Source organism: Phoxinus phoxinus (genome assembly GCF_949152265.1).
Source record: "Phoxinus phoxinus genome assembly, chromosome: 16".
NCBI classification, from domain to species: Eukaryota; Metazoa; Chordata; class Actinopteri; order Cypriniformes; family Leuciscidae; genus Phoxinus; species Phoxinus phoxinus.
In genome coordinates this window covers 26,149,372-26,162,155 of record NC_136891.1, presented here as the reverse complement: position 1 = coordinate 26,162,155, position 12,784 = coordinate 26,149,372, and the positions used below count along the sequence as shown (strand labels likewise).

General features: G+C 38.7%; 1 protein-coding gene across 2 annotated transcripts; it reads right to left on the bottom strand.

Moving 5' to 3' along the window:
- Nucleotides 1-3,275: 3,275 nt before the first annotated feature.
- On the bottom strand, nucleotides 3,276-10,191 carry LOC307012516 (serine/threonine-protein kinase pim-2-like). Of its 2 annotated transcripts, XR_013800631.1 has the most exons (9): nucleotides 5,835-10,191; nucleotides 5,412-5,552; nucleotides 5,228-5,322; nucleotides 4,990-5,040; nucleotides 4,526-4,901; nucleotides 4,229-4,405; nucleotides 3,947-4,035; nucleotides 3,775-3,868; nucleotides 3,276-3,603 (listed from the first exon to the last, which is right to left on the bottom strand). XR_013800631.1 is itself a non-coding variant. In XM_079639267.1 (8 exons), exons 1-7 carry the CDS (start codon nucleotides 6,160-6,162, stop codon nucleotides 3,947-3,949), a joined length of 1,257 nt encoding a protein of 418 aa, XP_079495393.1. In that variant the 5' UTR covers nucleotides 6,163-10,191; the 3' UTR covers nucleotides 3,628-3,868. The 2 variants fall into 2 exon arrangements, 1 of the variants encoding a protein (XP_079495393.1); XM_079639267.1 differs by lacking the exon at nucleotides 3,276-3,603 and having other exon boundaries at nucleotides 3,628-3,868.
- Between the last annotated feature and the right edge of the window lie 2,593 nt (nucleotides 10,192-12,784).

The window sequence follows — 12,784 nt, the reverse complement described above, 5'->3', positions numbered from 1 at the left end:
TTTCCTAAAAGAGGAACTGTATAGACTACATTAAAAATTAAAGCATTAAGGTAAAAACTTATATTTAGAAAGGAATTCAGTACATAAAAATGCACATGTAGAATTAACAAACAAAAAAAACATGAAATTATTAAGTCATGAAGTTATTTTATCAGTAGGCTATATACAGAACATTCTTGGTTTGCTGGGGGAAATTGTGGTCCGTTCAAGATATCATATCTTTTAAAAATATTCAAATAATGTTTTGGGGGTAGCCGACCATCTGCTAATTGTAACAAGGTATTGAATTGAATACTGCAGAATACTCATTTTGTTACATCCTATATATTTAGTTACTTTTCCACTCTGTGTTCTGCATTAGTATCGCTTCACAGCGGATCTGACCGTGTGTTTGTGGAACATCCCGCTCTATTCACAGACATGTAGCATTGTGGGAACAGCATGTGGGCAAGCGTGTATGTTTACTCACTCACTCCCAGTGTCCCAGAGCAGAGACAGAACAATCAGCCACGCGGGGGACATCGTGAACACTGCGAACACAAACATCAAATCTGCCACAGAACTTTTCCCACATAGTAATGGCCACTTGGCTGGAGCATTACGGTGCAATGCATTATGACCCATTGTTGAGATAGAATCCCAGACAGAAATACTCTTGTCTTAAGGGAAATGGAGGGAAATGCCTTTGATCCCGTGGCAGTGGGCTGATGATGAATTGCAAACTAATTAGAAGGAAATAACATAGGCCTCCAAAACATTACAAAAAAAATCTGTTTGTGAGAATTAAATGCCTGTTTAGGTATTTAAATGCCTGAGGTGGTCTCATTTGTTTTTTTGCCATATTGCATTCTCCCACACTACAATGATCCCTCCTTCCCTTTTCCTCCGCTCTCTCTTTATAAAACAAAGCTATTTTTTTCTGTCATTTGTTGCAAAGTCTTGTTTGTGTCACATCGCAATTTGGAGTGCTTTGATCATCTGCCTGGTTTCTTGGATTTCCCTGTTTGCCTGTGATTTGGACTCAGTCATGGTTTGGATTGTTTGCCCAGTGTTTGTGATCTCTTGCCTGTTATTTGAATTATGATTTTGGAGTACCCTAATAAAATTGCACTTGGATCCTCAACCTATGTGTTTCGGAGCAGTTCATGACAATAGTAACCAGTGTTGGGGAAAGTTACTTTTAAAAATAATGCATTACAATATAGCGTCACTCCAGTCTCCAACTAAAAAAGTAACTTATTACATTACTAATTAAGTCATTTGGTCAGTTTGCGTTACTTTTTCTCACATGGGCTGGGCTTGCTTGTTTTTTAACAACAACAACAACAACAACAAAAAGTTATATTTTTGGCATATTTAAAAGGCCCTTTCACACCAAAAGTGAAATGAATAAGCCTCAGGCTGAAGGAAATGCAAATTCAAGTCTGTACGGTAGAGTTCAGCTCAAACAAAACGTTCTGGATTGCAGAAGAATAAGACGCAGCAATAAGAAGACACACTCTTACTTAAAAAAACAAAAAAAACAAAAACAAATGTGATGTATCTCTAAAGTTATTTTTGATAGTTGGTATGGTTGAATTGGATCATTGAACGTCAGCAGCAAATACATTGGTTAATAAAGTGAGATTAAATACATAAAGTATATTTGTGTAATTTAACCTATTTAATTCTAATGAGTATAAATTGGTTAAGAACACTTGTTAAGGCATCCTCTGCAAATAACCAAAGATATTTTAAAGGAGCTAAGCCTTTAAAAGTGTCTTGAAGAGCACTTTGAACTATTCACCTTTGCCATGGGTTATTTTTAATGTGATGTCCAGATCTGATTTACATCTGCAGCAACATTATTTTTAGACACGGAGCCGTTAGGCTGGCACTCTGTAGGGCACAGGTGTCGGAGTCAGTTCCTGGAGGGCCACAGCCCTACAGAGTTTAGTCCCAACCCTGCTTCAACACACACACACCTGCAATTTTCAAATTAGCATGAAGGAATTGATTAGCTGATCAGGTGTTTTTAAAAAAATGTTTAGGGTTGAAGCTAAACTCTGCAGGGCTCTGGCCCTCCAGGAACTGACTCCGACACCCCTGCTGTAGGGGGTGTCATATCCACCAGAAGACCACCTGGCTGGAGGTAGCCGTCTATAACTCATGTAGCTCATCTGATCCACTCAATCAACAGTTTCACTCTGTTTGTGTTCAGCTCACAGATTTCAAAACAAGATGTCTGAGCAGATTGCAGAGCTGGGATGCCTATATCAGTTCAGTTGATGCACTGAAACTAAATTCACCAATTAAATCACTTTTATATTTTGGCACCACTGTGTCACGGATATAACAGAAGATCCCAAGTGTTCAAACAAAGCAATGAAACACAAATAAACAGCAAACGCATTTTGAGTCAGAATAAAATGGCATCTTAAATCCAGCTTACACTTCAGCAAAATTATAAAAAGAGTATAAATAATATAAAAATAATATAATTAAAGCTGCAGTCTGTAGTTTTTCCTCTTTGTCGCCATCTGTTTGAAATCTGCAATTGCAGTTATTCGCAGAATTATCAACTTTACGTGAGTTGTACCTCGGCCTTGTTTAACAAATCAAATCATGCATTTTCTACCTACCGCGAGTAAGCGCTGCACCAGTTTGAAAAAGGTAAAAGCATAACGAGCGTAACGAGAGAGCGGCCCCACTGAGGGGGATGCAGAGATGTTGCTGCGTCTTTATATGAATATTTCTGATTGTTTAAATGATCAGCCCTCGGGGGCCCCCTTAAAATGTGTGGCCCCAGGCAATTGCCTGCCCTATTGCAGCGCCTCTGCCAGACGGAATGCCATACTCTAGGTTTTTGTGAAACGCCGCCACTGCATAGTAACTTGGAGAGCTTGCATTAGTAGCTACAGGACATCGTCTTTCAAAACATGACCTGCGTGAAAGAGAAAAAAATTGTATTGCGTCATTGTACCCAGCACTTCTGAAAATGCACTTCCGAATGCGTCTCTGTCCCCAGCACATTTCAAACCAACCTGACGCCCATGGAATAAAACATAAAAAAAGAAAAGAAAAGTGATTTGATGTGTAATTGTTTCTTTAAATATTAGGCTATATTAAAATGTTATGGTATCGTATCCTCATGCTAGAATTACATCTGAATCTCACTGTACAATTTCTTAAAAAGTATAAATATGTCAATTTTAATTTTTCTCTCTTGAACTTCTAAGACAGAATCTTCCATCTTGTGATGTTTTATTTGATCAATTACAATTTATTACATATTGCCAGCAAAACCATGTCCTTCCTTCTGTGAATATGAAATGTAAAATATACAATTTTACACAAGTTGTAGGCACTGTGGTAATATGTCAAACTTTTTTTGTTTGTTTACTTAATAGTAGATCTCTGTGAAGCTCTGACAGGAACCTCTGCAGCTGTTCAGAGGAACGAATCAACTCTCAAATTATTTACAAAAGTATAATTTATTTCTTTCCACATCCATCTGAAAGCAATTCAAGCCAAGATGCAAGAGGCTAAAGCGGATGATGGAGAGTCCAGTGGATTCAGTCCGCCGGACACACACTTCTGGAGTGACTGTGACCGATCTTACACCTGGAACAAATAAAACACAAATGAGTTTTATTGCCTACATTGATGACGCTCAGAACAGGTGAGAAAAGTTCCAGTTTCCTATTTTTAGGTGTAAATTATGAAGTGACTTTTTCGTGTAAAGAGCTCAATATTCATAGAGTTCAATATTCTCATAACATGGTTGTCATTTACCGTCGGTACTTCTCCTGGATGTTTCCGTCTCAGGTCCTTCATCTCATCCTGAGCTCTTGTTTTTCGTGGATTTTTTCATCAAACGGAAAGTTGCCTGAATTCATTACATTTAGAACAGGTGAGATTTTCAAAATACACCTTATTAAATAGTTTTTAGCTCATGGCTCAGTACCTAAAACCATTTGTGGTGAACAATCCTGTCCAGATCAAGCCGACGCTCTGGCTTCTGCTGCAGAAGGGAGCAGATCAATTCGCAGCATTCTGTGAGAGATGGAGAGACGTCTGATTATTACCGTAACATTTACTGTACATCCGCTCTACTTTCATTCTTCTAAGTTGTAAGATCTTCAGGTCAGACACCCGGGACACATTCCTGCATTATCTATACAGCGACCTCCTAAAAAGCCTATGAAGTTTTGCAATAGAAATGTACTTGAAGTACTAAACAAATCACCTTCTGTCAAGCCAGGTTTGTACCAGGTGTTCATATTGGTTCTGTAAAAGTCGAAACTATCTGGAAAGTATCCACACAGCATTCTGAACAACAGAATCCCCAGAGACCAGACCGTCGCCGGCTTTCCGTGAAACTCGCCCTTCGTTCTGTACTCGGGAGGGCAGTACAAATCTGTGCCTGGAGGAAAGAGTGTTTGTCTGATGTGTAAGTCTCTACCGCAGCATGACTTCTCAGCATCCATTAGCATACGAGTGTTGAGTTAACTGATTCACTAGAGTTTTGAGAACTAATACACACCAGAGTAACTCGTGTAGGCAGATTCTGACAGGAGATCACCGCATCCAAAGTCAATGAGTTTGACATCGAGTTTCTTTAAGTCTATCAGCAGGTTCTCTAATTTGATGTCGCCATGGTAAACTCCACGGCGACAGCACGCATCAGCGGCTAGTGTCGCCGTCCACATGATGAGTCGCGCAAACTTCTCGTCAATGCTGCCGCCGCTGCGTTGCACAAAGTCAGACACATCCATGCAGTGCGAGAAACGCTCGAGGACCATGACGTAGAAGTCCTGCTGGTCCTGCCAGTCCAGCAGCCTGATGATGTCCATCGCTGGACCTTTATTGGCCAGGATTGTCAGAGCGACTTCTTTGGGAAGGGGTTCGGGAAGATCAGGCTGGAAGAAAGAAACATTATATGATGTCAGATGGTTTTAAATAGGGATTTTACACTTGTTTGTCTGCTGAAAAATCACTACTACTCACAATGCTGATATACTCTGTGTTTTCCGTCTTTCTGACCAATTTCACTGCCACCTGATGGACAAAACAAAAATAAATTCATGTGTTTAGAGATTATGTCATAAATAACCAAGTAAGAATTTAAATCCTAACAGGTCAATAAGTGCCTTAAATAGTGAATATATGATTCAAGGATGAGAAATAATTCAGCTCAAAAACAATTTGCCAAACTAGTAGTGGTAAGTTTAAAAAAAAGTCAAACCTTCTGGCCATCCGCCAAACGAGTGCCTTCATAGACAGAACCAAATCCACCTTGCCCCAGTTTACGGCCAATTGCATATCGGCAGCAAATGTCGTCTGTTAAAAGTTAAAGCGAAGAAGACGATGTTTAGTGGTGCTTTGCAGATATTGTGAGATTATTGTTGGGGACTGTAGCAGATACTCACCCTCGGGTCTCATGTTCACTTGGTTACAGAGAGGAGACGTTTCACCGGCTGTGAGACGGACTGGAGCGTCGTGGACAGGAGGTTCCTCTAGAAGATCAATGACCTCTACAGATCTAGAGATGGACTGTAGAGACTTTTGATCTAAAAGGAGAATATCAGCACATGTTAGCTACAGTGATTCTTTGATATTAAAGTAAATGACTAATTGTTCACCTATTGATTTTTAAAGTGCAAAGTACAATATTAGTAATTTTTACACTTTTGAGGTTACTTCATTATTTTATTATAGAGAAAATTAAGCATGTTTAAAACCATACTACAGGGGCAGAAAAGTTCCAGTTACTCATTTAGGTGTAAATTATGAAGTGTTTTTTTAGTGTAGGATATTAAAATATATATTCTCATAACATGGTTGTCATTTACCGTCGGTACTTCTCCTGGATGTTTCCGTCTCGAGATCCTTCATCATCTCACCCTGATCTGAGCTCTTGTTTTTGGTGGATTCTTTCTTCCATCTGAAAGAGAGACTCTTAAAGAAGTTGAAGTCGCCCCCTTTCTTCTTCTTCCTCCTCTTCAGACGAGAGATGGGAAGCTGGTCTGTCTCTCGCTCAGGCTTCTTCTCGTCAGGCCGATGAGGAAGATGTTTCTCCGCCGTGCTGCTGCTGGGGTTTGAACCTAGGTCACGGTGATGGAGGTCGTGAACCTGCTCGCTATCCGAGAACGGTTGTACTCGTGAACTTCTGTGTCCCATAATGAATCGCTGTTGTGTATCAATCCCTCTAAAGCAGCTACAAACTCAGTAAACGAGTACAGTGTGGAGACTACGTTACAATAACGCGTGACGTTCTAAACACAATCAAACTCTTCATGGCGTCATACTGGCTTTGACGTCACTTAGCTGAGGCGGGAAATGTCTGTGATTTGATGTGTATATTTGTGTTATATTGCTTATTTTTTTTATTTTTTTACTTGTATTATTATTAATATCGGTAGGCCCATCTATATATTGCCTACATTTTATTTTTTTATATAGCCTATATATCTTCTTTTTTTTTTTTTGGTTTTCTTGATCCTGTCATTGTTTTGTATTACTATTATTTTTTTGTATTTAATTGTTGTATGTTATGTTATTGAATAAAACATAGGCGTCGATTCCGGTGGGGACGCGTAGCCTACCCACCAGATTTCGTCATGAGTCATTTTGTACCCACCACTTTTTAGGGTTGTGTTGAGTTATGTTGCACCATTGTTGCAGCTAGCGTTGCATTCGGAGGAAAAGAGTGAACGATGGAGAAGAGTCATCTTTAGCCGTTCTTGGCATATTTATTTCACCAGCTGCAGACACATCAGTCTCACGGTCAAAACCATGGTCAAAAAACAGCTTTCAGTTTAACTACGGTCAATCAACTGGGACAAACATACTGATGCAAACAAAAACGCGTCCTCTATAGCCGATACTTTAGTGCCCCCCTGTGGCATAAACATGCACAAACAATACAGAACAGTACTGCATTACATACATACAACTGAGGACATAATGAAAATATTTTAACAGGTTGCTAGTAGGGCTGTAACGATACACCAAACCCACTATTCAGTTCGTATCACGATTTTTTGGGGGATAAAAAAAAAGAAAAAGTTTTTGGTCACCCATTGTAACATGTAGCTAGGCCTAAGGGTGGCGCTGCCAATAAAGCACCTAAAAGCTGTCACAAAGAACCGGCAAAAGTAATGATTATGAATATGTCAAATATAGCAAGGAGACATTTTAATTGTTCATTAATAAACAAGTGTTTTCTGTGTCGGCTGCAAAGATGAAGTTGACGATACTGACTTGATCTTCGCAGTAGTGAACGCGGCAGAGAGAAATGCACATTTCATACGGATTATAGTTTTCTTTTGTTTTGAATTGTTCTGTTTAAAAGTATGATTTCAAGCGTCCTGTAGATAATATATATATGATCAAGGCCTTTACATGTGCTTTATGTATGTTAGTCAACACATCAAAATGAGTGTAAGATTATTAAAACAATGATTTAAAGTAAAACCTTTAGTTTGACATCATTACAAAGTGAGCTTTTTAAAAGTGTACTTAAATGCGCAACAAAGTATGTGAAAGAGTAGTCTACTCTAAAGTACACTTAAGTGGCTTTTTTATCTCATTAATATTATCTGCAAGTACAGTTTATTTTTAATTAATATAGTTTTTAAGATTTGAAGTATAGGGCCTACATTCCAAGTGCACATTAAACAAGCACACTCATAAAACCAGCCAAACAGACCAGCAAACCAGCTTTGGCTAGTTTAAGATGTATTTTTCAGCAGGGTTCCTGACATGAAATGTGTTTGCTGAGCATTTGTGCGTTCATGCATGCACAGGAAGTGAAGGATGACAACGCTCTGATTTGTTGAGAATGCCACACATTGAGCCACAGCAGGGGACAGAGAGACAATAAGCAGTAACGTCTCTATTGGGACAATAAGCAGTAGCGCCTTTCTCCTCACGGTTTAAATGTGAAGTAGGATTGAAAGAAGAAGACTTTCAAAGGAAGAGAAAGAAAACTAATACATGTGAGATAAAATCCTTTCTTTCTGTGCGTTGAAAAGGCTGTTCTAATGATTTGGCTCACTGACATAAAAGTGACACACTTTCTTTCCTGCAAAAAAGCCCACAAATAAAGCAGGAAATGATGCTTTAATGATGCTCTACAGCGGCCCCTAGTGACAGCAGAGTATAAAGCACTCTTCGTATAAAGACTTCAATCAGAAGTGCTCACAGCAACCTCCAGAGAGCAGCAGCACACTTTAACACTGACACAGAAACCTGGAGACGAACACACACACACACGCGCGCGCGCAATACACAAACACATGACAGGCACAGATACACATAGAGCTCAGTGTACACATTCCTCAAACGATGCAGGGACCTTTCGAGATAAGGGCTAAAACATTTCGGAGTCAAGACCGAACTCTGAATAATAAACAAATGGTACAATACATTATAGAAGAGGCATGTGTGTCTGTGCGTTTGCATTTCTGTGTGTGTTTTCTTCAGAGTTAGTGCATGGGTGAAAAAGCTATAGCCATAAGCTCTACGTCCTCTGGGTTGCAGAGAAATGTTTTTGTGTGTGTTAAATTTAGACACAAAGCAGCTCCACTGTGATGCATGCACTTTTAATAACCTTCATAATAATAATACAAATCTTGGTAAAAAATAAATAATCAGTCTGAACCCACAAGCAGGATGACAGTGAATCTATGATAAGATCATTATTGCAGTGATTATTATGTTTCTAGCATGTTGTTTGGCAAGAGTTCTTCTAACCCTAACTGACACATCATGGCCATGGATGACAAAGTCAAGTTTCATCAAGCTCAAATTTTCTTGATGGAAATACATGTAGTGATGATTTATTTCCATCAAGAGGTGCATCAATATTTGGTCAAGATCTTGTATTGACAATGCCAAAAGTCCAGCGCTCTAAGTCTCCTCCAGCACACCCCAAAGACTTACAGGGAATTTAAGGTCTGGACTCAGAGGTGCCAATTCATGTGTGAAAATGATCCTTCATGCTCCCTCCCAACCATGCACATATTGAGCCTAATGAATCTGGACATTGTTATCCTGGAATATGGCCATGTCTTCCTGTGGTTATTGAATGTTTTCAATAAGAACAAAATTATGATAGTGAACAGTTTTTTCACTTAACTTTTTGAAATGCAAAATGTATCTCCAATTGTAGAATCACTCATATATAAATCATGCACTGTATGCTGTATGTATGTGCATACAGTTCTTCTAACCCTAATTGACAAAAACAAATGATTGATTAAAAATATAACCATTTGAAAAAAGCAGAAAGAAAATTATAACTTTGGACACCAAATGTACCTGCAATTATAGAATCACCTATATACATACATACATTTATAATACATAATTTATTAAAATACATTTGAATATATGATAAAATAACAGTGTGTGAATTTTAGCGGCATCTAGTGGTGAGGTTGCGAATTGCAACAACAACAGTTACGGTGGCCGACAGGAAAAAAGTGAGACAGCAGAGTAGCCAGTTAAGCAATGAGGTTTCTTTACAAAGATAAATTAAGAAATTAGGCTTACTCTATTATTCAGTAAACCCATATGTTATTGCGAATATTATTGTTACTTGTTCATCATTGTGTCAGTGTTTTATTCGATGACTTTACTTTAGTTAGCTTCCTTGCACGAAGAACAACATAGTAACGAAACGCGTTTGTCCGTTTAAGGCCACTAGGCTAGAAACATGTCGGACTCGGCGCATCTCAGGACCGCGGTGTATAGATATAAACTTATATACTGTCTATGGATATAAATGGATATCATTCGAAGGTAATTGAAACATAACAGTTCAATAAGTAAGGTCTTTATAGGCTACACCACTGAAAACATATAGTTATGTGATATTGCATTTCTGTCAACCGATCCTCCTAAATATTAACTTACACACAATGCACCTTTAAGGTATTGGGATTTCGTCGTGTTATGGCAAAATTAAAATCTGTCATTTAAGAATCAAAAAAAGTTAATTGCTTTGACAGTATTATGAATATTACTCTGTTTCATAACTTAATATTATTTTAATTAAAATAATCTGTTTTATAAAGAAATTGACACATAGCCTATCAAAGTGCCAACTGGATTTGAGAGCATGTCATCAATAGACATAACTTTATAGACGTACATTAACTGCAAAAATTAAATGTGCAGATCTGCTAAAAAAAAAGAGGTCTTTAAACTCTGTATTTTACCCAACTGTATTTTACTATGTGTTTGTCAGGCCAGGACTGATGTTGTTCCTCTAGTCTAGCCTGATTTGTTGCAGTCAAGCTCACAGAGGACAGAAAGAGCGATAGAGAGGTGGAGAGAGGAGGGAAAATAAAGAGAAACAGCCTCAATTAAATGATAACCATTTGCTCTTGAGCTTTCCTTTACAGAGCGAGCGAGAGTGAGCGAGATTGTTCATGGAGGTGAAGCGGAAAACAGGCAGTTAAGGTTAAATCTCATTCAAAGAAAATATGTGCAGAGGTTTATTTTCGGGAACAACATAAATTGCTGCCCAGAAATAATGGCACAACCTCTCAGGAAAAAAACACAAAAAAAAACACAAGCTAGTCTATGTGTGACTGTAGCACAATCACAAACGGCTCAAGTCTTTGATTTTTCCTACAGTATATAACAAAAGAATCACATAAAAAGTGCAACGTTTGTGATGTTTCCGTTTGTTAGCTTATTACGCTGTCCTCTCTCTGCTCTTGTGGCACTCACAGCACATATATAAATGTTTAACTAGGGCAAAAAAAAGTGCGCTCATATCTGTATAGAGACAGAGAGACATTTTGACGGAGCCTGTCCTATTTTAGAGTTTCATCATCATTGAATCTGTCTGTTGATTAAACAGTCTGTCCGTTGCTAGGTTACAGAGCGACACTAATAGGAAAGGAAGAGGAAGTCTGTAGGAGGGCCAGAGATAACGAGAGCGAGAGAGAGACAGAGGGAGAAAGAGAGATTTTGACTGAACTATAATGACTTTAAGTAAAAGAGACAGGCATCTAAAGAGAAAGGATCGGGAGAGTGGGAGGATGGAGATAAAACACAAGGAAGGAGAGGATGAACAGGAAGCTGGAGCTGAAGTGAAGGCTCCCTGCATGTAAATGAAAGATGTCTAATGTAAACGGCAGCTAAATAAAATATGGGGAGACATAAGAGATCTAATGAGAGACCACAACTCTCACCGGTACATGTGATCGGTGAGCGAGCTTAATGAGTCACCGTTACCCAGCATGCCTCATGGGTGGCATAATTCAACATGATCATTTACAAAAGTACAACGGTTTAGACTGTTTAAAAAAAAAATACATTTATGGGTTTTCTTCAACACAGTTTACTTCATTTGTCCACTAACAATGTCCAGTAGGGGGCAAACACGCATCACATGAGAATTCCGTAATTTTTTTCTGAAAGTCATGAACTTTCCACCATATAAAATATCAAGTACTATTGTGTTTAATAACATTCTGTGATGGAAATTACTCATTTGTCTAATAGAGCTCGGGCGTAGACGTTATGCAACGGTGCATTGTGGGTAACGGCAACCATTTTAGAGGCAACGCAGAGGCCGGTTTGGAATAAGGTAATAGCGTAGCCGTTCTCCACCGGCACCGAGAAAGAGTTATGGACCGTGACAAAAAAAAGTTGGCTATACCGTATATTGACAAACTTAATAATGAAGCCAAACAACGCTACTTAAAAAAAATTGAGGATATAGGCGGAATCGATCCCTATGAACATAGAGTATGGTGTAATAATTATGAAAGTTTACCAAGCCTCAGTTTCCCTGATATTTTGAGCGCTTACACCTCCGATCAATTTAAAAACTTGAAGTCACTGGAGGCTCACCTGCAGTTCACAAATGGATGGGTGCAAGATCTGCAGATCTACAAAGTAAACGCGGAGAAAACAATCGTTCGCACTAAGGTAACGTTAACGTTAACCAAGCATCAGTGGTGACACACACACACACACACTTGTCAGATTCTGTGAGCTATGAAGCTTGTCTATGCGGGTTTGTTACACTTCAGGAGTAATTACTCACCTATCATACGTGCAATAATCCAGTTTTCGTCCGGTAGTTCTGTAATCTGGTATAATATTGAAGAAATTTCACCTCAGACACAACCCACCGTTCACCAAAACATTGGTGAAAATGGTGAAAACTAACATGATTTATGAGGCGTTTGCCCTGTCGATCGTGAGGCCGATTACAGCAGTTCACAATACAGCAATACTGAACCATTTTCCTTAAAATAACCTAAATTAAACCTAATATTATCAAATGACCAACGTTAATGACCAAATTACCAATTTTAATTACCTACTGCCTACTATACAGTACATCTACTTCCGTACCGGGATTCCCACAATGCATTGCGAGTGCGACGTGACGAAACGATCCCGAACTCTATAGATACCACCAGAGCCCGTCTACAGAGAGCCTGGCCACTCCCTATTAAAGCTACAGTATGTAAGATTTTTAGCCACAAGAGGGCGCTGTTTCCAACAATAACAAAGACGAAACTTGATGACGCTATGAAGGAGAGTGGAACGATGGGAGATGTCGTTTTCAACATCCAGAGATGTATGGAATTAATGAATCATGATCACGGATGAAGTAATTTATTAGTTTTTGTATTACCTGTACGTCTAAATGCGAAATTTTATGTCATGATAATGAATTAACTACAAGGAACGCGAAATGTTATGCTATAATATCCTGTTACAGCTATTTGTCAAATGATTTGTTAGGTTAATGCTGTGTAGTTTTAGG

Bases quoted from the DNA above. Each gene is read 5' to 3' on its own strand.
- LOC307012516 (XM_079639267.1), bottom strand. From the start codon at position 6,162: ATGGGACACAGAAGTTCACGAGTACAACCGTTCTCGGATAGCGAGCAG. The intron at 5,553-5,834 runs GTAAATGACAAC...TTCTCCTTTTAG, and splicing joins ATCCAGGAGAAGTACCGACG to ATCAAAAGTCTCTACAGTCC. The intron at 4,902-4,989 runs GTGAGTAGTAGT...TCTTTCTTCCAG, and splicing joins ACACAGAGTATATCAGCATT to CCTGATCTTCCCGAACCCCT.